This window comes from Chironomus tepperi, unplaced genomic scaffold (genome assembly GCF_022539635.2).
Source record: "Chironomus tepperi strain 1889 unplaced genomic scaffold, CSIRO-AGI_Ctep_v1 contig_217, whole genome shotgun sequence".
NCBI classification, from domain to species: Eukaryota; Metazoa; Arthropoda; class Insecta; order Diptera; family Chironomidae; genus Chironomus; species Chironomus tepperi.
In genome coordinates this window covers 1,185,271-1,210,482 of record NW_027226339.1, presented here as the reverse complement: position 1 = coordinate 1,210,482, position 25,212 = coordinate 1,185,271, and the positions used below count along the sequence as shown (strand labels likewise).

At 35.1% G+C, this 25,212-nt stretch overlaps 2 protein-coding genes across 3 annotated transcripts; one reads left to right on the top strand and one right to left on the bottom strand.

The window, feature by feature from the left end:
- The first annotated feature begins 225 nt into the window (after positions 1 to 225).
- lama (lamina ancestor) lies at positions 226 to 11,823 on the top strand. Its single transcript, XM_070640083.1, has 5 exons — positions 226 to 427; positions 7,529 to 7,739; positions 9,554 to 9,870; positions 9,959 to 11,277; positions 11,337 to 11,823. The coding sequence occupies exons 3-5, from the start codon at positions 9,731 to 9,733 to the stop codon at positions 11,732 to 11,734; spliced, it is 1,857 nt and encodes a 618-aa protein (XP_070496184.1). The 5' UTR covers positions 226 to 427; positions 7,529 to 7,739; positions 9,554 to 9,730; the 3' UTR covers positions 11,735 to 11,823.
- Positions 11,824 to 11,829: 6 nt separating this feature from the next.
- On the bottom strand, positions 11,830 to 24,234 carry LOC139090317 (uncharacterized). 2 transcript variants are annotated; one of them, XM_070640081.1, is made up of 6 exons: positions 24,038 to 24,234; positions 23,543 to 23,602; positions 17,429 to 17,994; positions 14,346 to 17,362; positions 13,508 to 13,705; positions 11,830 to 13,372 (listed from the first exon to the last, which is right to left on the bottom strand). In XM_070640081.1, exons 2-6 carry the CDS (start codon positions 23,591 to 23,593, stop codon positions 13,005 to 13,007), a joined length of 4,200 nt encoding a protein of 1,399 aa, XP_070496182.1. In that variant the 5' UTR covers positions 23,594 to 23,602; positions 24,038 to 24,234; the 3' UTR covers positions 11,830 to 13,004. The 2 variants fall into 2 exon arrangements, with proteins under 2 accessions (XP_070496182.1, XP_070496183.1); XM_070640082.1 differs by lacking the exon at positions 23,543 to 23,602.
- Positions 24,235 to 25,212: the final 978 nt, after the last annotated feature.

The following is a 25,212-nucleotide window of genomic DNA, read 5'->3' as shown; positions in this document are numbered from 1 at the left end:
CGACGATCTTCTTCTTGCTATCCAACTCATATGTTTAAGTCTATTCCTAACGCAGAGAACAATTTTGTGTGTTATCTTTCATTATATCACCAAGTCAGTTCCATATGTTTTACTCACTCAAGTTTCGCTCACGTTTCTCTTCTTATTCTCTTCTCAATTTTTTGAGTTTTTTTTACCCATACGAGATATTTCAAAAGGCAATTTGAGCGGTGCCATTGTCAGTGTATTTTTACAAATGTAGCCGTCAAGTTGATCGCGCATCTATTTTTTTATTTGTTCCTTAATTTTGTTGCTCTTCCCCATTAAGCGAATCACAAGAATTTCATCACAAATTTGTTAATAGATGCAAAATTTTAAAAAAATATAATTAAGTCTTTGTGAATTTACATGATTAATTTGATTGGAAGTGATTTTGTTATAAAGTTTTGTGAGTATTAAGTTTTGTGGTCTATGTGAACTTACTATAGAAATAGGTCTCGGCAATGAAAATAATAAAAAAAGTAGATCGGCATGCGAAAGAATATTAAAATAGGCGTCGTATGGACGACGACGCTTTATCGTGATTGATCAGTAATACTTAAATGCATACTTCCTCGAAATTCGATAAGAATTCAATGAAAAATTTGGTGAGAGAATCAGTGAGCAAAAGAGAGGCAAAAAATGAATGCGATTCTTAAGAAAATTTATGTTGAGGTTGCATCTATGCTAGATCCGGCGACATAAATTGTGTGATGCAACACACGTATCATTATATCGAATATCATGCGTAGATCCAACTTTATACTGACACAAATTTTGTGTTATTTTGTGAGATGAAAAAAAAAGTCTCATTTATAAAAGACAGAACAAGAAGAAGAGAATCTCCTCGGAGCAGATAAATTGTGTCGCCGCATGTTTAGAAATGTCTAGAAACACACACAAAAATTATGTGTGAAAATAGCTGAAATTTGCAACTATAATTCAAGAAATTAAATTAGAATTTTTTTGCTTACATTACGATTTCCGATATTGCTGTAATTTGTCACTGATCGTGCTCATGTACAAGGTTGACAATCGCTTCCACGTGTGCATAAAAAGGTGATTTGCTATTCGCTCATTTGAATATTTTTGCAAATATGTACGAACGGAGAGACAAAAAGTCTTTTTGAAGATTCGTCGTTCTTCTATTGTGTATATTTAAAATGCTATGAGCGGATTGATGTGAGCGTGATCAGAGTTCAATTATCAACAACCAGTATTTGCCGCCGTGATTTTCCATTTTTTTATACATTTTTTACATTAAAAATGAAAGTTTTATTGCAAATTGAAATAGACATGAGACAAAAAGAGATTTCTCCTGTCGTACACAAACTATTATGTATTATTATTAGACATAATTTGGCTTCCAAAAATAAAATCAACTAACACAAAAGTCAGTTAGGATAGAGAGCACACATGAAATTTTAAAAGTAGAAAAAAACATTGAATTTTGTTGTTTTGAACGCAATTTTGTTATTATTGACATCAATTGTATTAGTCCCTAACCGTCCCTGATATACAAGCACATGCTCAATGAACATCTGACGGTTCCTACGATACTTGCGATAAGCATGCTAATTTGTACCGTCAGGTGTTCATTGAGCATATGCTAGTATTGAGCGTATGTTGTGGAGATATTTTAAAGAAGGAATTAGTTCTAGCTTATTATAATATCTTAGTGACGTCCAACCTGTGTGCTATCAAATTTTGTTGGAAACCCTATGAACCGCATGTCGTGTACCGTCTCAGTCGTAGCTAACTACCAAAGTGTGCAATGACACTAAAGTGTTTGGACAGCACTACTATATCTTCACAGATGTTACAATCCTAGATATGAAAGAATTTGAATACAAAAGATAACTACGCAAAGCGTCTAACTGTTTATCTTTTCATCAGAATCTAGTATTTATTCTGTTATAATGTCATTGACACAGTGCTAAACCTGAAATCTAAAATATGTCATCATTTTTTTGGTTAATAACTAGTCATTCACAACACTTTAATATTAAATTTGAATTTGGACACGACATGACCCTTACCCCTTAAACATAATAATAAGTGTTACATAATAATAAGTGAACTACCTCATACCATGTCATAGCTACCTCATATCATGCCAAAACTACAAAAGGACAATATGTGGCTTATAGTTGATCGCAGTGATGTTTAGACTTTCTTGTACCATGACATACCTTGGTGATAATCTTGTTGTTAAACGAGTGAGGTACGCCAGACCTATGCACTCAGCAAGCCTATATTTTATAATGGGGACAGAATCTTTGATGACACTACTGTCTATCTGTGTACAGTCTTCAAAGGAAGACTTTGACAAGTGAAAAATTCTCTTCTGTCGAGTCTCGAACTCATGATCGCTGGGTCGGCATTGCAATAATTAGGTATCGAAGTACTAAACCATTCGGCCACCGAGCCACTTCGACTCACAATAGAAAAGTTGAAGGAATTCATTAATAACTCTTGTGTCTGGTCCAGTAATCAGTCTCAGATTATTCTTCAAGCTATGATCAAAGACAAAATGCATCAGTAAATTCACTTACATTCCTACAAAATTTGCTAAAGATCCCTAAACTACCTGCATCTAAAAAGGACTCTCATAACAAACACAAACAAGTTTAACCAGAACAATTGAAAACATCCAAACCAAATGTTTCCAAAAAGTCACCCCTGATAACTTAAATAACATCATTAAAATTATGAAATCGCAGTCATAAGGTACAACATTTTATTATTTTTTGTGAAAGTTTCTTCAAGTTTTTTGCGAACATTTTTGAGCTGTGTAAAACATTAGTTAAGTGACTGCATCAAGAGATAAAATAAACACAAGCATTTCCTTCCCAGGTGATAATTACGATCTTGTTTTAAAAAATATATGAATTGTAAAAGGTTGGCGCAAAAAATTTTTTATTGCTTATTTTTTCATTATCTTGCGACATACTTGTCGTTTATCATTGACTTATTGGAACCACAAAATGTGATAATTGATGATACATTTGAGTGGAAATTCCATGAATTGAAAACTATACGCTTGTAAGTCTGAAAATGATTGAATAAACATTATCTTGTGCTTGAATAATGAGAGTTAGGCAGACTTAGGTGATTCATCAATTTGAATACATTCGATACAGTGATGGGCAACCTTTTTTGTGTTATGGGACACTTTGGTGGTTAGCTAAGACACATCTTCGCGGTTAGCTAAGACACATCTTGGTGGTTAGCTAAGACACATTTTAGTGGTTAGCCAAGACCTAAACCGTACACAGTGTATGGTTCAAATGAATTTCCATAAACGACACTAATGTACCGCACCACACAGATTGTTCACCACAGACCTAATCACAAGAAATTCAAATTTGCATTAATTTGATCCAGTGGTGGGCAATCTGTGAGCCTCGGTACAGTTTGGAGGTTAGAAATGATCAAAAACACAACCGACACGCGTTTCATGTTATTTCCGCTAATAACACTATTGTGTCGCGTCACACAGGTTGTCCACCACTGACTTAATCACAAACAAACTTAACCTAATCTGATATCATTTAGACACATCAACAAATGTGTAATTTCCGTTCGTACCACGCAAATTAATTTTTGGTGAATTTTTTCTATAAATCACTCATTTTCCACTACAAACACAAGTCGCAATTTTATTTCACTGATGTTATTCCAATAATATGCTAAATGGAAAAATAAAGTGATTTAATTTTTTGTAAAACACAAACGACTACAACCAAGAATTGAGGGCTCGTAAACAAATTTTTTATTATTGTTCTTTGCTGCGTAATAAGTGTGAAATGAAGATTCTAGCTGACGCAGTAGATAAGTGGTTGATTTACGACCTGGTGGTCTAAGGTTTTGAGTTATTTTTAACAGTGTTGTTAAGTCAAATGATAAGACAAGCCTAGATAAGTCTTAAGTAGATAGAGAAAGTCAAGATAAATCTTTAAAAGATATAGAAAGTGCGCAGTTATGATGGAAAACAGTAGTCCTAGAATGTTATGAGATAAATGCTTTATTAGCTCATTATGAGAGCTCTGAGCATGTTCGTCTATTTTTAGGGATTAATAATTGTTTAGATCTTATTACATTTGAATAATGCGATGACTATATTATGGCTGATTCTGAATTAATGGTCATTAAAAACGTGCAATAAAAACATAGATATTTAGCCATAATTTAGGTCAGTTAAGTATAAGTCAGAGTTAACAAGCCCCAACAGACAAATACCGTGCTCTCAAGAGCAGAGTAAACTAGGGTTTGCCAAAATTAGATGCACATTGATGCACAGATGCAGAAAACTGCAGGCCCGCTGCAGGCCTGTGCATCTGGGCGAACCCTAGAGCTAACTATAAGCAATGCTGTCAAACATGCTCATCTTGTATATTTAAGTTGAGCAATCTCTCAAAGGCAAGTTCTTTATTTGCTAAGGAGTACTTCAATCTGAAAGCGCCTTAATTTAGGGTTTGCCAAAGTCTAAATTTCGACAAATTTTCGAAGTCGATAAACCTCGAGACCAGACTGGAAATTCTTGGTCTTGGTCACGGTTTCGAGAATCCGAAATAGAATTACTCTTATGCATGCATTGATGCTAGTCTATGTCCTATCTAAGGCATATAAACAATATTTTAATGAGTGGAATCTGATCAGCACACACTTATGTAAATGCTGACAACCCGCCAGTCTAACTAACCGTATAATTAGAATTTTGCAGCACATACTTGCCAGGTTGTACCAGTCAATGTCCAAGTGACTACCCAGTGGTCATTACCAAACAGTCGCTTCTTAGTTCTAATTGAGCAGTTTTGCTAGGTTGTTATGCGATAAACAATTAAATGGATGACGATATGTAAAGACAAAATATTCCGGGAAAATCTCGAAATCAGGGATTTTCACATTATCACGAAAGCTTTACAAATACATCTTTACTCGTTATGGTCTAATTCCATGAAAAATCATTACGTCATATACTGAATTGTCCCGAATTAACAGGTAATGACTAATGACTCACAGGTATAAGTAATTACTCGTAAAGCTCTTTGATTCCAATTCCAAGAATCACCTTGAAGTTGTTTTCCCAAAAGCCTGTATGAATCCATAAAATAAGAACAGATTCAAAAATTCATAAATTAGAGCAAAATCAATTGATCTTCTGCTTCTAATTCTCAGAATCAAATTTCGATTCCAATTGACTCCCAATAACCCTTTATGAAGATCACGATCATGCATACCGCGCAATATCCACACGTATTTCCTGCCAATTTCTAAGAAAAATCCCAATAACATGTAGAATCTCATTCAATAAGACTGTATTGTTGTCTGTATTATTCATGAAAATACAATAACAATCCTATAAATCTCAGTATATATCTTCAAAGCATTTATTTACATTTTAAATCATATTCACGATGTTTTTATCACTTCATTATCTCCATCCGCAATGTTTTCTTAAACAATTTTCGCCTTCTCATGTCATTTTTATTGAGAATGGCCATTGTTCTCGCCGGGTCAATAGAAAGTTAAAATCTGTTGAAACTGATTATATTATCCTTAAATTTTTGTAATTTTAAATGAGATTATGTCCATAAAATTGATTTTATCAGGAAATTATACAAGCAGTGCTGATGATCATACAGTTCTGATGATATTTTGCATGATTCATTGACTTGCTAATATGTTTGAGAATCAGATCAATAAGAAAGTTATTTGATCCATTCAGTATGTGGAGAGACTTTCACAAGTGAGTGTAGCTGCTGACTATCTGCTTAATTGATTTATATTTTGTCGATGTAGATGATTGGAATTGCTGGAAAGGGAAGCTTTTAGGTTATTTTAGGCAAACAAAGCCCTTTGCCGTAGTTTAAAGGCTTAAAGCTAGCTTCTTAACGTTCTGACTACTTCCTGGAAGGCAACTGAGGCAGTAATGACTGAAAATCACGTCACAGGACGATCTAACTCTAATTCCAGATCAGATTCAACAAAATTCAGTCTCAGATCAGAATAAAGTCGTCCTGAAGTCGATCTTTCAGCCATTTTCACATCGCGTGCCTTCTGGGCTATCTACATAACAATCCTTTGACACTCAACTAGTTAGTCACTCTAACAATAACAATAGAACTCACTGCCTTGATAAATCAAAGTTGTTTATTGCTAAATAAAATCTAGTTCAACCTCAAACACAAGCTCCCGATCCATAAAAATAACAATGCTAGTGATGAAATTCTCAATTTTTTTAGGTCAATAACTTAAGAATATCAGAGAAACAATTAAGTAGCACACCTCTGATTATAAGCAGAAATGTCTGCAAAATTTTCATTTCCGACACTCAGACATTTTTTTTGATAATTTCACTTGAGAAGAAAAATTTATAGCAAAGTGATTTAAAAATAGGATTATCACACATGCCACATGATTCAGAATGTCGTGATAGAACACAGGCAAACTTAGGTCAGGGGTGGGCAAACTATTTGCTGCGGCATACTAGTTTCGTCGAATTCTTTTGGAAAGTTCATGAGTCGTATGCCGTGTTCTCACCACCAAGGTGTGTCGTAGTTCATCAAGTGGTGGTGTGACTCTCTTCCAAGGTGTTCCGTGGATCATCAACAAGGTGTGGTGCGGCTCATCACCAAAATGTGGTATGGCTCCCAAAGTGTGATGTGGCTCTCTACCAAGATGAATGTGAAGTGGCTTTCTACCAAGATGTGGTGTTGCTCACCACCAATTTGTGGTGTGGTTCATTACTAAGGTGTGGTGTGGCTCATCACCAAGGTGTGGTGTGGTTCTCCACCAAGATGTAGTATGGGTTGTCACAGAGATGTAGTGTGGCTTACCATGGTTCACCATCATGTTGTAGCGTAGCTTACAATCAAGGTGTGGTGTGGCTTACCACCAAGGTGTAGTGTGGCTTACCACCAAGGTGTAGTGTGGTGTGGCTCATAACCAAAGTGTGGTGTGGCGTTGCTCATCACCAAGATCTGTTGTGGCTCTCCACTAAGGTGTGGTGTGGCTCAACATCAAAGTGTGGTGTGACGTGGCTCATCACCAAGGTGTAGTGTGACTAACTACCAAGGCGACACGTGCCACAAAAAAGGTTGCCCACAACTGATTTAGATTATAAAAACCTTCAAATTAGCAATCACGTTCTTATTAAAATGCACTTATTATCAGTATTTTAGCTGTTTACTATTCATTGTTCGCGGTGTCAGCCTTTGAAGCCTCATTACGATCGCTACTTATCGAACTCGTTTATGAAAGTTCATTTGCAAAAAAATTCCTTGGAATATTTCCCTCAATTTTCTCTTTTTTTTCTCACTGTTTTAATATTTGTGTAAATTCGTGCAATAAAAAAAAAATTGAGCGGCATTTGAGACAGAAAAGTATATTTTTTGAGACAGTAATTCGATCATCTTGTTACTATGTACTTTATTTTATTCACACACAAAAATTTTAATAGCTTCTTATACTCAATTTTTGTATATTTTTTTTTTTTTATTTTCAGGGTTCCAAATTTGAAAAACTAAAAATTTTATTCATTCGATCGGCTGTGAGCAGCAACAACAGAACAACCAAAAAATTCCATATTTTTCAATGGGGTGAAGACATTTTTGTGAAACTTCCGTCGTCGTGATAGAGAAACAATTAAGCAATACTTAAGAATAAAGGCTTTTTTTTTGGAGAAATTCAACAAAATTGATTTTCACCAACATAAGGTGAGTAGTCAGCCTGTTATGGAGGAATTGTTTACTTCTCGTATATCAATATTTCAGTCAATCAATCATATGATTATTTATGTTAGTAATTAAATCAACTTAAGTATTTCTGTGAATTTTAATTACTTTGATGATCACATGATATATTATATTTAGACTACCTACTGATGATATTTTAAAAACCATATGAAGATCTCCAGGGGATGTAGATTGGTATTATTTGCCTTTATTCGCAATATTCCTTGTCTATTAGCTTGGAGAAGTTGGAATTATTTTAAGTATAATTTGAGTTCCGTTTTCATTTTCTTTGAGGTTGTTGATACATTCATACGTACACATAGTCACTTCTATACATAAGGATGTATCAACAACCAAACTCATCTCGATGTGTCAAATCTATTTTTTGAAAACAGTCATTTTGGCGCTTTTCGCATATTTTTAAGTCATTTAACTCATTTTGATGTTTTGTCATCAACACTGAAACGTAAAGGTTTCCCGAAGCTTCGACTTTGATGAATTTTCGAGAACAAGATCAAAACTGATAGGAAATTTTTGGATTTTCCGACATCGATGAATTTTTGAGACCAAGACCGAGACTGACAGCTAATTCGTCGAAGTTTCGGTCGCGAGAACCCTTAAACAGCACCAGAGACTTGAAAATTCGATCCATTTAAAGAGCTTCTAATCAGTTCTTAGTTAGAATCCAGTGTTATGAGATTGCCTGATCGGTTTACATTGAAATGAGGCCACCACGATAGCCGAGACTTAACACCAAGAAACGAACTAGTTGACAAAAGCGATCAAATTTCATCATATTGGCTACTATCATATTGGCGCCGTGATGACATTTCATTGAATATGTTCCGATTGAGATAACAATAATACAGAAAATGTAGTTACATCTTAAAACACCCGAGTGGACAATTCTTGAACATTGTCTTGTTATTTTGATGACAATTTTTATGGAACGTTCCGGAGGGAATGTCATTAATCGACCTGAGGTTTTGTTAATAACCAACTTGGCATTTGCCTGTTCGGGGCACAAATTCTTGAGCATGGGGATTCTAGAAAAATGACAAGTATTTAAAAGCCAAGTCTTTAAGTTTGCAATATAAAGCTATGCTTTTTTTTTGAAATTCTGGCGACGATGTCTCCGGTAATGGTACGTTGAGGTACTGGTTAACAACTTTATAATACTAGCGATGCCATTGCATTACATTGGCATGCCAGTGGAGTAGTTCTACCATACCATACCAATGAAATCAGCACCTTCCCTAACAGGCAAAGAGCATGATTTCATGACACAGAAATACCTTTAGAGTACCTAAAGCGATCTCTTTCCTTGTTACTTACTTCCTTACTTCGCTAGCCATACAGATCAATTGTGATCCATGACTTCCCTCAGATGTCGCCTAAAACCAGCTCTATATATGACTACCAGTGTCAATTCCCTATTCTAAATGTTTCTCTTTGCCTGTAATAGCTTGATATTCCATACCAAAAAATTAGCACCAAGATCATCACTCCAACATCCCTGGCTAAAATATTATTGGAAAATAATCGATTTTCCTCCCAGACGAAGGAGGAAAACAGTTCTTGAAAAGAAATTTTTTTTTTAATTATCTCCCATTTAATTATATCCAATTACGATCTTATGACGATGATCATCGTCATTATTATTATTTTTATTTTATCTCAGAATATATAAAAGAAATTGTTTACTCTCTACTTAGACGTTAAGGAAGATAAAAGCAAAATAGTTTAATTTCCTGGCAAAATTTTTCTTAATAATTTTTATATTCTATCCAATTCAGACGCAAATCTTTGAAACAACAACAACAAAGAAACATCCAATACAAAACAACAAGCTGAAAGTCATTAGAAAATAATTTCCAATGATTTTTTCCGTTCATCCCGATCTTAATTATAAGTAAGTAAGCGTCCGGTAAAGGATATCAAAGGAACTAGTAAGAATAACTGATCATCACTACATGTCTAAACCATATAAAAACGAGAGCAAAATGTTGCAAGCACTTGGATCAAGCACAAATGCCAAAATCGCGTACATCATGTTTAGTGGCTGTTGTGTGCTTATTATTGGAACCTTCATATTTGTAGCTAACTTTGAACGGTAAGAAAATGATTTTTTTTTTGTTCATTACCAAATGTGACTGCTTTATCGACACTGTGTCTTGCCTTTATTTCATTGATATTTTTAGAATAACATTTGATAATAGTTACGCTTACTGTGCGACAGCTTACTTCTCACCAAAGACAGGCTATCGTGTAGAATATTGGGGACAAAGGAATGATTTTGATAAAATTGATACAGGATGTGCTCGTGCATGTTATAAGGAACAAAAATCAGATGTTGGGCTATCATTTTTGGAAATTGAAACACAAACTGGATATGCTGATCATAATCAAGCATATGCATCAGGAATCCTTGAAGGTACACTCACATGGATGAGCATATATGCTCAATGGAAGAACACCATTCAGTCATTCTGTGAAAAAGATGATACATCTGCCAAGTTCTGTACATGGTTGAGGGCAATAATTGAAAGGAATCATGACAACATCATTGAAATTGCCAAGGAGAAGCATTCAATGTCTAAATACCAACATCAAATTTATCTCTTTTATCAACAACTTTATGGCATTGAGAGAGGATTCAAGCAAGGCGTTAAGCGTGCACGAAAGGATTACGAAATTTCAACTGTCGATTTCCTACTTTTAAATGCTCGAGTGGATATAGATGATCTTAAAATTTACTATAACAAATATGTTGAGGAAGATGAGGCCAATTATGTGGACATCCATGAGAATGTTGAGAAAATGATCATCAATCTTGTCAGCAACAGCGATGGTCCAACGAAACTTAACATCGGTCATTCATCCGACGGCGAATACAGCTCGATGCTGAAAATAGTCAAGACATATCGGTTCAATTACCATCAAGGACCTGGTGACTTCTCAAGCATTTTAGTACCAAATACAGACATCACATTTACAAGCTATCCAGGACTGATTGCATCAACTGATGATTTCTATCTAGCTGAAGGTAAACACACTCGAATGATCATGACTGGAATTAAAATGAAGTACAATCATCCAGTTCAAATTCATGGCATTGATCTTGATAGTGCAGTTCTCATGTCAGTTCGTGTGATGGCTGCAAATCGACTAGCCGAGGATGGAAAATCGTGGGCACAATATTTGGCACGTGATCCGGATATAGGAGCTAAACAATGGCTCTTTATAGACGAAAAACGCTTAAAGTACTTACAACTTGATGAACAAAATCATGGCGATGATGAAGAAATTGTGACTTCATCGTCGACACTTAATGATGGACTTGTAGAGCATAAAGAAATTCCTTTAGATAATAGTGTGATGACTGCAAAAGAAAAGTCAAGATCTATGACGGATGCTGCAAATGGTAGAAACATAATTTGGTTAGTTGACAACACATGGAAGAGATTGCATGCAGAGGACGTTACAGCTAGACTTAAGAAAGATACAGCATGGATTTGCGGTAAGTAATCTGACTTTATAGCTATTTTGGCAAATAGTCAATGACTTTTATTTTCACAGACGGAACACCTTACTTTAAAGTTATTCAAGAGCTTAATAAGATTGACGGAAAGGACTTAAAACTAAATGAGCAGCAAATGACTAATGGGGACGACATTGCATCTGTATTGAGGCAACATGCTTATCGTGGTGATTTAATTGGATCGGAGGATGATAAAGCCATTGCATATGGCAATACTGACATCAAAATATATTCAACCAGCGATCGACAGCTCAGCATTCAAAGTGGACCTGTATTTACGGAAGTCAACAACAAGAAGGATAAGGCTGAAGAAAGCAATGAACTTATTGAAAAGATTGAAATCTTTGAATGGCAAAAATTCAGTGACATATCACACGATGAACATCCAGAAGCATGGAACTTTCCAGCAGTTCATGTGCAATATATTTGGAACTGATATTTTATAACAAAATTCTAAACATTTTGGACAATCAATTTTTTGTAGCTCAATTCTTTTTTATAATAAAATTCTGACTCAAAACCTGATTTTTTTTTATGTCAAATATTTTATTTACTTCCTTTATTTTTTACAGTACTAACAACTTTGTTCTCTTTAAGATGCTTAAAAATTGTTTTTTGTTTTTGTTTTTTTGGAACCTTCTGTTACTTTTTGTGAAGCATTAAATTGTGTACATTTATGTTGGATATATTTATGTTAACTATGCTATGTACAACCTGAGTGGATATCTGAATGAGTTGGATAGTTGAAGTCAGAACTTGAAGTCGACATTGTTTAAGTCGATTCAGCTTCGAGAAGCTCTGGTTGAAGTTTTAGTTCTTCGGATGTCTATACCGAGCAGCACGAATGAGGCAGCTTCGTCTTGAGTTCATATTCGAGCCTTTTTCATTTTTGTAGGAGGCTTAGTGGTTAAAGCATCTGCCAACCGAACCTAACGACCTACGTTCGATCCCAGAGAAAATCTTGCCGGATTCGAGTACTTTTTCGCTGTTTCCAGTCATAACAATTCGGTTTGTATATATGCTGTGTGGCTTTGTACATGGTATTGGTATAACCTGGGTCATGAAGCAGTGCCAAGTTGGAAACAAGCAATACGTCATTTATTGTATGGATTCCTAGTTGGATTCGAGATCCATTAAAGGAGTCTTTCTCACTTGTATTAAATCTATTTGTATCTTCAAATCTTAAATCTATTTGTTCTTCTTTAATACCGAGCCTTTATCATTTGCATCGAATTCGTATTGACTCTGTCATGAATCCCAAACCTTCATCATCTGGCTCTGATCCGTCTCGACTCTGTCACATATCCAGAGTCATTCTCGTTCATGTTGGATCCAAAATCCATGATCTAGGCATTGTTGGACTCAAGACTAAGCCTCTAAATTGTGTCGTACTCAGATTAATAACATCGATCAACGATTTATAATCCTTCCAACTATACATTAACTACCCAAAACATCCAGATATCCTTTCAGGCAAGTTATTCATCAAGAGATTGATTTATGTAATAATTTAAAGGAATTTAAAATCCACCGAACAAAATAAAAACATAAATAGAATTAAAAATTAACATATCTATCACATGTTGTCTGTATCTACATTCTGTATACATAATCTAACATTAACTGCAGTCTTGTAAATAAGTATAATTGGATTCTCAAAAAAATTAAATTTTCACTACAAATTAGTTGAAAAATGTGGGGAGACATCAAAAGTTGTCAATGTGATTAATCTCACTGATGATTGGAAATGCCGATGTCCTCGAACTGTCCAAATTCTCTGTCTTATCATTACTAATCTCAACATTTATGTCATTTAGAATTTCAACTGAATCATTCAACTTGTTTTGATAGATTTTGCAATCACCTGCGCAAACTTCATCTGCAGCTGTTAAACTATCAACATTTCCTTTGTATATTTTCACCTTAAACGAGCTTATGCCAATATATACGACACGTGTTTGATTCTCTATGGTTTCTTCGTCATTATTACCAATTTGTTCAGCTTCAGGTAAACGACGGCATATGAAGCCTTGTTGATTCGGATGGTTATCAGCCATATGGTTGGTGATGTCATCTAGAAATTATAAAAAAAGTTAGTCTTTATGGTCACCAAATACCCTAACAGGCAAAGAGTATGCTTTCGTACTTAATACGGTCTCTTTACCTTTTAGGGATAAAGACAAAGCTGTCAATTTTAGATGCTACTCACTGTTATTGTCACTTCCATATTCACAAAACAAGCATTGATTATATCCTTCCTTAAATGTCTGGTTTCTAGTTTGGTCTAACATCAGAAGTTGATTGCAGATATCATCAACGTACTTCGAATGAGCTGGATTTTTGATTTCTTGCCTTAGATGATTCTTGAAGTTGGTTTTGTTGTAGAATTGCTTATCACATCCGAGAGCTGGAAGGAGTTGAGATAATAAGTAATTAAATTGTTGTCAAATCTCACCGAACAGACAAGAAACATCCTCACAATCTATAGCATGCTCAATCATATTGATTAAGTATATTCATCAGCACGTTCATTTAGTTGAGCATGCTCATTGTCTGTTCGGGTTAATGGTTATTTATATTAAGTTTTGAACAAGGTATTGTAAAGAAGGTCACAGTGGCTCGGTGGCTTAGTGGCTTCATTCATTGGGTTTATTCATTGCACACCGAACCAGCGGTCATGGGTTCGAGACTCGACATGAGAAATTTTTCACTTGTCGTTTTTTGAATCATTTGTCCTGCATATGCGACTTACAGCCTTCCTTTGTAGGCTACAGACAGAAATACCATTAAAAGAAGTAGTTCGAATCCCACTGTGTATAATCTGTAGCTCTAAGTTTGAGCGGAAGGTCTGGAAAAGCCACATTAGCCTTTTAACCCATACCATGTGCAACTATAGATCTTAAGATCTGAGCAGTTAAATCTTACAGTAATGTTTAAAGCCAAAACTCCAAATGAATTTTACATAGTTCATGACCCAGCATTTCGATTTAATCTCAAGATTGACCTCAATACTTCAATACCCAATATAACTGGAATTTCATACTCACTTTTACAAACATATGGAAGCACAAACCGCTTTCGATTCTCCCTCTCGAGTTCCTCTTGAACTTTAGGTCGCACACTTTTCATTAAGATTCGTGTTGGAGATTTTAGAATCTTTCCACTTTGGCAGCTATGATATCTTGTCTGGTGCCACTCGACATAAGATTTCTCGGCCGCTCGATACATACACAAATTGCATTGATATCTGTCATACATGTGGCTACTCTCTATGTGCTGAAATAATTCTTGGCAGGTTGAACTTTTATAAAGGCAGAATGAGCAGACATTATGTCCGTCATCGTAGGACACAGTATGAGTCTTGAATTTCTCAAAATCTGTTGTATAGAAGCTGCATTTATGTCTCATACATTTATATGTCGAGAATTTAGTCTGTTCATCTTTAAAAATTTCTACAGCTCTTCTTGATTTTTGTATTTGCTTGGTAATGTTGGCATCTATCCACGGATATAATTCTTCTAATGTAATTAATTCATTTTCATCTTCGTGCTGTGATATCGACATGACTTCGTCAATTTTCAAGCCAGCTTGTTTCGATACTTTTGGTTGACCTGGAAAGTCATCAGCCATAAGGTCACCAATGGTATGACTACAATTGTCTTCTATGGAATTATCTAAAGGCAGAATATCCGGTGACTCTTGTATCTCAATGACCTCATTGACATTAGCTTCATCGTCTTTAATGTCTTCTGCTGCTTGTTCTGACTTTTGGAAGAAACTGTCGATTTTATGGAATTTCTTTATGAATCTCTGCTTCTTGACGGCCCTAGGCTTCTTCGACGGTGACTGTGAACTTTTTGGAGATTCTAAAAGTTTAAAATTTTCAATGTTTGTTGACTTGTTGCCTGAATTCTCTTTGTCATCGACAGACGTTCCCACACTATCAGATTTCTGTAAATTGACACTATGTCTTGTCTTCATCTTCTCTGTTGACACATTTAGGACATGCTCTCGTTTTTCTCTAAATTTCTTTCTCGTTAATCTCAAATTTCCATCTTGCGCGACATCCAACTCATCATCTGGATTATTCTTATTAGAATCTGCCAGTTGACCAATTTGTTCATTGTTCATGACTTTTTCATTGCTGTCTTCATTTATCACACTTTTGTTGCTAATTGAATGATCACTCAGGCCTGAATCATTTTCGATCTCTTTATGTATTTGTTCGTTTGAAGGTTGTTTGTTTAAAGGAGGACTAGGAAGGGAATCTCGTGAATTTTCACTCGATGGAGGTGTCGGTAGGTTGATAGGAACTGCAATAGCTTGACTTTTGATTTCTGTATTTTCAATACTTGTGTTTTCTGATTCTGGTGCATCATCGAGTCTCTTGAGTATCACTCGACATGACGGAAGCTCTTTTACTGACTTAATACTGTATTCTTTATTTAATCTAGGTGAAAATGGCGCCAAAGTTCTTTTTCTTGCAAAAAATGTTTTCCTTCGCTTCCGTTTCTTTTGTTTTGGAGTTTGTTCAAGGCATTCAGCCTTCATTAGTTCCTCAAAAGCATCTAAAATAATACTTTTATCTAATTTTGGATCCTCTTCTTCGTCGTTTAAGCCTTTCATGGATTGATGCATTTTGATTCTGTTCAGCATGTATAATGGAATATCGTCCAGTTCGGGAGGCTCAGGTGGCTCTGGAGGTTCAGGTGGTGATTTATTTTTTCCTGTATTGTCGTTTTTTGTCGTACTTTCTGTTGTAGGAACTTCACAGTTGTCGTCTTTAGTTTTTGACTGTTCTGATTCACTTTCTGTGTCAGCAAATACAACGTCGTCTTCCTCCTCCTCATCATCTTCGTCCGATAATTGGATAAAGTCATCAATGTCAGGCTCAGAGTCATCATCCGAGTCATCTAAGTTCTTAATATTTTCCTCACATTCGCTCTCAATTTCTTCGTCCACTTCGTCATTCTCTAAGTCTGGATTATAATCCTCATCTATGTTGTAGCTTGATATATTGCTTCTATTTCCTTTCTTTGACTTTTTATGTCCAAACGATTCATTTTCAGAGGAATTATAACTGTCATTAAGATACAGTCTTTTGCTCTGCTCATACCTTTTCGTCAGGTCTTCCTCCATGTTACTTAATATATTGCTTGTGTCTTCTTGAAAATTCTCTAGTGGCTCATTCTCTCGAGTGCCTGGCTTTCTAATTTGTGAATTCAAAATCTGATGCATTGGATGTTTATCGACTGACTTGACATGCGTACTTAATATATGATCAACTTCATCAATCAAACTAAATCCGCAGCAATGCTTCTCACATAGCTTACAGTAGCCTTCTCTTGAGCCACATCCTTCAACATGATGATATGTATTGAGATGTTCCTTAAATCGATCTAATTCATATGACTTAAATTTACATTGATCTGTTAGACATGAATAGCATATTCCTTTTTTCGTTACGAGATATCCAAGGTTCCTTATACGATAAAAATCAATAGTCTTTGGAGCTAGCTTCATATTTGGTACATTTGGCAAGTTCTCACGCAAGATGTTCTTGCCAAAAATTCTCACATGATCAGGATAGTTATTGTTATGAAGTGGAATGTAAAACTCTCGGCATTGATCCAGTAGCATTTCATTACGATCTGCAATGATGTCTGCCCTGGACTTCCTCTGTCTCTTCGTTGGACTGTATTCCCCAGATGATCTTGATCCTTTCCTCTTCCTTGGATTATGATCATTAAACTCATTTTCATCACCAAATGTAAGCCTTAGTAAATCCGTGACATCAAAGTCATTAAAGTCGTCTACTCCTTGTTCATCATTTATGGAATTTGGTGTAGGTGTGGCTGATTCTGTTAAATTACATTCGAGTGGCATTAATGGAGGTGGCGTACTTTCACTATAATTATTCCATCCAGGTGCTAATGATCGTACATTATGAAACCGCCATTGCTGTTGTGGTCTTTGTTGTTGTTGCATTGGAACTTGATGTCCTGATGGTGAGATAACCATTGGTGGTGTGGACATTCTAATTTGCGGTCTTTGAGCCATTTGACTGAAAATTACAAGAAATTGCATATTTGAGTATATTAAATTGGAACTAAATTAAAATTTATTTTACTTCTGCATATTCATCATATTTTGTTGTAGCATTTGTTGATGACGCCTCTGCTGTTCTTGCTGTTGTAAATGTAATTGCTGTGCACGATATTGTGGATGCATATAAGCTCTATTTTGATTCACGCTGATAGGAATGCTTGGCATTCTATTAAGATAACTAAGAGGCGGTGGTTCTGATTGGACATTGCTTGTGCTAGGCTGCATCGGATTTGGATATCTTATCTGATGTTGTTGAAGAGACACTCGGTGCTGCTGAATTGGAATTTGATGTTGTTGAATGGGAATTTGATGTCGTTGAGATTGAATCTGAAGCCGTTGGGCTGTGATCGGATGCCGCTGAGTAGTAATTGGATGCCGTTGAGATTGAATCGGATGCCTTTGTGATGGAATCTGATGATGCTGTGTTGGAATCTGATGACGTTGTGTCTGAACTTGATGTTGCTGAATTGAAATTTGCGACTGCTGCATCTGCGGTCGATGATGGTGCATGTATTGCGGGGGGACATTTTGCTGATGATGATACATGTCCAAGCAATCCTGAGGTAGTAGATAATCCAACGATGAGGTCTAGACAGTTGATATAAATTTAAAATTTAGTCATTTAGGATTTAGTTATGTAAATTATAGAGTCAGAATAAAAATAAAGAAACGGAAGTACAAAATGATATTAAATAAAACAGGAAATGCGACAACATATTTGATAAGACATAATGTCAGTTCAAATTGGACATAAAAGGTTAGCATGAAAAGTATCTGTGTGGTTCAGTAAGTAAACTAGTTTGTATTGTATTAGTCTCAAAGCAATTGGGAACGAATTTGTGAAGAAATAAGGCCAGATATTGCCCTAAACTGTACAACAATTACCGGATTATGAAAATTTCCCGCCAATTTTTATCAGAAATCCATCTAAAAGGAATTTCCGACTAGTTTGCCACAAAAAAAAAATGCAAAAATTTGCAAAAAATGCATAATTCGCTCCAAATTGCTGCTTTCCGTAAATTCTTTATTCCCTATGAAGAACAGATTTGTTTGATACCAACACTTGGGGTCAAGACAATCTATCAGAATTATTGCTTATCATAGAAATGTCTTCTGTCTAGACACATTTCGAAGATTAACTGGCAATAGATCTTATCATATGTCTTACCCCGACTTAAACTAATTTTTAAAATGACTACCTGTCAAAACTATAGCTAGATAAGATTAGAGTTCAAAGTCGACTTAAGGTCTTTATGGATTCTAGTTGACTGTTTCATAGGAAATCTAAGTCAACTTTGAGCTATGACTCGAATAACCATGTATACCAGATTACATGCTGAAAGCTTTCTAGTTAATCTTCGACTAGCTGTTACTCAACTTTTAGCTATTTTGGTAACTGAGGTGGATAAAACTAAATAAAAGTAATGGCCAGCAAGGTAAAGCTTAGGGCAGTAGAATAGAATGTAGTGATGGGTTTGCTTATAGCAACGGCAATGCGAAAGATGATCTGTTATATCTTACGTAAAGCTTAGGGTAGTAGCGGGCAACCTGTGTGCCGCCAAAATATTTTGAAATGCCATGAACCGTATGCCGTACCCTAACAGGCTTAGAGATTCCTTTGAGGATTCCTTTGGGGACCACCGAAGTGGTCTTTCTGCATCATAAAAGCATGATCTTTGCCTGATAGGGAGTGCGGTTTCATCCGAGGCTTATCATCAAGGTATGCAAAATCAACTGTATCACTTGCATCACTGCAAGAGGTTCAGATCCCAATATGAACTGTTGGTCTGAAAGTTGTTCTATACCCTAACAGACAATGGGCATACTCACCTAAATGAGCTAATGAGTATATTCAATCAATATGATTGAGCATACTCAGTTTATTGAGCATACTTATAAGCAAGCTCTCTGTTTGCTCGGGATAATAGATTTTTAATCGTAGTGCCTCCATTTCATAAGGTTTGGCCCTTCAAACATCATATTATTTAATGGCTTAGACAATTACCATAGGCATAGCATTTTGATTTAATGTTGTTTTTCGCTACATAACCTCAAATTTTGCGGTTTTCAAAACTGAAATTCAATTTTTCATTTAGAAAAAATTTTGGATATATTTCTGATGCTCATTAGTTCCCATTTTCACTTAAGACCAAATACGTATACTAAATATTCAGAACGAATACCGCAAAAACCGCAACAACCGCACTTCAGAAACCCTACTTTTTCGCAAAATGAATCACTCCATATGCACATAAACTCAACTGCAGCATAAATTTCAACATGAATTTCAAATGAACCTTGAATGAACATCGAAAACAATTTAGCATAATCGTTATGCACATTTTTAATGTAGTCGTTCCTATCAAAATTCAAAATTTCCATAATTATGGTAAAAAATTCTGTATTGTGCATGATTATTATGCTTAGATTCCATACTCTACAGTCAACTAGCATTCCAATTTACAGAACCAGTCAGTCACTCAATCATTCTCAGACTTATGTCAAGATATTCTACACAAAATTTTCTCTGAAATGAACAACAACAGCTGCCATTGATTGATGGACATAAAATTCATTTTCAATGGATTAATTTTGACTGACGTTGATTGACATTGATGGATTATTTCCATCTACAGCACCTAGCCCCTGGATGAAAACCTACTGCGCCATAGTTCCAATTGATTATCATGAATAATAAGAGGAATTACGCTTCAGCGATGCGACACATGCTGTGAAGCATGAATAAAGAAAATGCTCGTGTATCCTACAGTATAATGTACATTTATGGAACAGACAATGACTGCAGCATATTCTATTAAGCGCTATGTCTGCCATTTTCGATCAATTTTCATTAAATTGGCTTTGGGATCGAGCAGAGCACCAAGTTCCCGTTACGCTCAATTCTACTCGTTTTTCTTTCGTTCGGGCAGCTTCGTTTCGCTTCGTGCAACCGTATTTAATTCCGTTTTGGTCTGTTACACACTGTTATTTTCTTTTATTGTATACTTTGTTAGCTGTCGGATTGTGTTAATTATGCGGGCATGAAATATGTGCTTTCTTTATGTACTGCAATGGCTGAATAAATTGCGTTTTATAATTTCGCTCAAAACCCTAAGCCTGCTGCGCTCGTTTCTCATTCGTAAAGCCTTAAAACTCGATCAATACTCAGACATACATATATGAAAGTTTTGTTCCACACGCTGCGCTCAACTTGATATAATCCTATTCCCCTACGCTCATCTGTCATTCAATGTAATCTTGACAACTCCTTCAGTCACGTATTGTTTAAAGCTACGAACAATCGTGCTGAGTCATTTTTATTCAACTTGACGAATCGAGGTCATTGTAAGTGCTTCATAAGCCCCCCTAAGCAAAAAAAGTTGAGAGTTGGGCTGTTCGTGATGGTCCGCTTGCATGATTAAAGGAAAATTTTTGCTTGAGATAGATAGGAAAACGCCCATTAAAAAAACTCCGGGGCAATTTTGCCAGTAACAGTTGTTATATACATTTCATGCGGTTTATATACCATATCCAAAATGTACATAACGTTGAGTATACATAATCTCACAGCAAACTTTATATATAAATCTTCATGCGGGTAAACTGACGTTATATATTGCTGTCATGTTATTGGATATTCATTTTCACATTGTATGACTTCACTGTCACTGTTGTATGGTTTTTGTTATTGTTCGTATTTTTCTTATACTTTATTGCAATTGTAGTTTTTGTAGGTGAGGTTGTGTGGACGATGTAAGATGTATGTGGGTGAAGTTTAACTAATAAAAATTTTGTTTACAAACACAAAGTTAGTTTGGGTGGTGGTCGTAAATGATGTCTAGTATTAAGATTCTGTCATACAAAATATTGCGATTTTTAACGGTCAAAAATTTGAATTTTTTTGTCAACACTAACACTATGAAAGAAAATTGGTGAATTTTGATTTGGAAAATTTTGTACTTTAAACTAAGTTTAGCTAGTACAGATGCATTGCAAATTATTTATTAGGCTAAACTACACTTTAGGGTGGGCCAATATATTAATTTTCATATGTACCAAAATCACTCCAAAAACACTTAATATAACGTTTAATCGTAGTTTTAGTAGTTTTTAGGTAAGTTTTAACAGTTTTGGGTAGTTTTGAGTCAAAAAATTTAATTTTAAAATTTCAAAAAAATTTAACTTTTTTCCTTTTTTTTGGTATGGTTTTAATATTTTTTGTACCATAATTGATAACAATGATCATTTTTTACAAAATATCCATGAATATTGATCCAGCATAGGGTAATAATGATCCCTTTTACAAAATGTCCGTAATTACTGATCCAGCATAGGGTAATAATGATCCCTTTTACAAAATGTCCGTGAATACTGATCCAGCATAGGGTAATACTGATCCAGCATAGGGTAATAATGATCCCTTTTACAAAAAGTCCGTGAATACTGATCCAGCATAGGGTAATACTGATCCAGCATAGGGTAATAATGATCCCTTTTACAAAAAGTCCGTGAATACTGATCCAGCATAGGGTAATACTGATCCAGCATAGGATAATAATGATCCCTTTTACAAAATGTCCGTAATTACTGATCCAGCATAGGATAATAATGATCCCTTTTACAAAATGTCCGTGAATACTGATCCAGCATAGGGTAATACTGATCCAGCATAGGGTAATAATGATCCCTTTTACAAAAAGTCCGTGAATACTGATCCAGCATAGGGTAATAATGATCCCTTTTACAAAATGTCAGTAATTACTGATCCAGCATAGGGAAATAATGATCCCTTTTACAAAATGTCCGTGAATACTGATCCAGCATAGGGTAATACTGATCCAGCATAGGGTAATAATGATCCCTTTTACAAAAAGTCCGTGAATACTGATCCAGCATAGGATAATAATGATCCCTTTTACAAAATGTCCGTGAATACTGATCCAGTATAGGGTAATACTGATCCAGCATAGGGTAATAATGATCCCTTTTACAAAAAGTCCGTAAATACTGATCCAGCATAGGGTAATACTGATCCAGCATAGGATAATAATGATCCCTTTTACAAAATGTCCGTAATTACTGATCCAGCATAGGATAATAATGATCCCTTTTACAAAATGTCCGTAATTACTGATCCAGCATAGGATAATAATGATCCCTTTTACAAAAAGTCCGTGAATACTGATCTGGTTTAGGTTTATCTGGCCAGATCAGTTTTCATTTTATTTAAAAATTAATAGATCCATAAACTGAAATTTTTATAATTTGTAATTTTCTATGCTCAAAATATGATGAACAAAGCAAAAATAGCCCAAAACGACAAAAAATATTGAAATTTTAAAATCAAATTTTTTGACCCAAAACTCGCCAAAATTGTTAAAACTTACCTAAAAACTACTAAAACTACGATTAAACGTTATATTAAGTGATTTTGGAGTGATTTTGGTACTTATGAAAATTAATATTTCCCACCCTAAAGTGTAGATATACCATTTATTATGTGATAATCTTACTTAATAAAGCTTAAAAGTAATGTATATTTTGATATTTGAGTAGAAATTTGACAAATTTAGTTTTACAGAATTCATTGTTTACACAATTCCGTGTGGATGAGTATGGTCGAGTATAGTTGAATACGGTCGAGTATGGTAGGGCACGGTCGAGTACAGTCGAGTATGGTCGAGTTTAGTGGAGTTTACTCAAGTATATTCGATTATGGTCAAGTATAGTCGAGAATGGTAGACTGTTGTCGAGTATGTTCGAGTATGACAGAGTATGACTGGGATTTGGTCAAGTAAAATCTGTATTAGAGCCTGTCTACATCTTGTCCAGCATGAAATTCAATGTCTTGACCTCCAAATTTCGAACATCTTAAGTTAAATTGAGTAAGCACGTAACTCCACACAGTTTGAACCCGACTGTTCAATAATATATATTTAGACACCATTTGCGAACCACCACTTATTATACAACAGTAATCAATTTTCAGACACATACTTTGACAGTTCATTAGGTTTCAACTTATAATGTTAAAATTTTAGATCATAGTGGACACAAAAAAAAAACATTTAAAATAGTTAAACTAAGAATAGAATTAAACACAAAAATTGATTGAATTTACTCTACTTATGCTCACCATTTGAGAGTCATAGTCAATAAATTCTCGGTCGCAGCTCATTATGTTCATGTTATTATTCTATATCAAAATAAGTCATAGAAAAATATTGGAAAAATTATCAATATTTTGGGCGCGATCAACAAAAACTGTCTAAAAGTTGAATCTTATCGTGCTAAGTAACTAGTAAGTGATGTACTAATTTCTCAATCTTGACCACTATAATGGCCGCTTTCTACACATATTTAATACTGTATTTGTTTGTCTTAAATCATTTTGTGGGAATTTCTCTCAGTTTTTACGGATAAAAGCCTTTCTCTTGAGTTTCTCGTGAGGACGCTTGCCAAAAATCGATTTTTTCTTCACTCAGACCTCTGGGATTAATGGATTTTTCGATCGAAATAGCTATGGGATTTAGAAATCTAATCCATTTGCTTCTTTTTTGTTTCATTTGCGGTAACTACACTTCCACAATTTTCTATGATTTCATAAAAAGGTTTTTTTTTCTTCTCTTACCACAAAAATTATATTCACTGTAACTTTATGCTTAATTTTAACTCCTTTAAAATCAGTTTTTGGGTCTGTGCATTGTCAATTTACATTTTATAGACATTATATTTCAAGTTTTTTCAAAAATATTCACAAATTTTGCAACTTTAGATGCTTTTAAGAATTATTTTATAAAATTTCAATTCTCACTAGCTGCTTTACAGTTCGCGTATTCATTGGTACTGAGTCGAATGTCGACATTTTGATGAGAGAATTTTTTCTGCTGTCGACACTCAATACAATAGACTGTCAGCATGGTATGAACCAAAACAGAGAATAATTTGAGAGAATTTTAAAATTTGAGAGAGTATTCGTTGTTGCTTCATTCCGTGAGTGATTTGAATCATATGTTCCTTTATTCCTTGTTGATAATTTTGGTGAGCCATCCTTTGAGTTTGCAGAAGTGATTTTATGATTATTGGTAGAAATATTTTTCAAATATTTTTTTTGTGAATACTTAAATTAGGGATGTCAAACTTATATCAGAAATGATTTGTAGGGCTGCAATCCAGTGGTAGTAATCCATTAATTTTTTTGGGTCGCTTGCTGGTAAGTCTTGACTGAAACCGCTGATGGCATACGACTCATATCATACCCAAAAAAATTGGCGGCACTCTAGTGTCCCCATGCACACAGGTTGCCCACCACTGGACTAGATGCTTAAAAGCTTAAAATATTCAGATCATTGACATCCAGAGCTGTGTTAGGGCGAGTCGCTGCCAAATAATTAAAAATTAATAAGGTGCACCAGGCACCTGCACTCAGTAGACCTACCATGTATAATCGCACCAGATTAAAGAAATTGCGTCAGATCAGATGCGATTCATCAGATCAGATACAAAGGAACTCGACTAGTCGCGTTTCCTCCACATAAAATTCAAAAAAGGACAAGTGAAAAACTTCTGCCGAGTCTCGAACCCGTTACCGCTGGGTCAGTATTACAATAATTAAGTACCGAAGTACTAAGCCATTCCGCCACCGAGTCCCTTTGACTCCCACTTTGTATTATACCCAATAGGGGTACTTGTTTGACACCCCTCCTTAGTAGTAAAGACTTCAACATTTTGTAAGCATTGAATAGAACAATTTAATAAAATGCGGATATATAAGTGAACATGCGTGAACATGGTACTACATGGTGC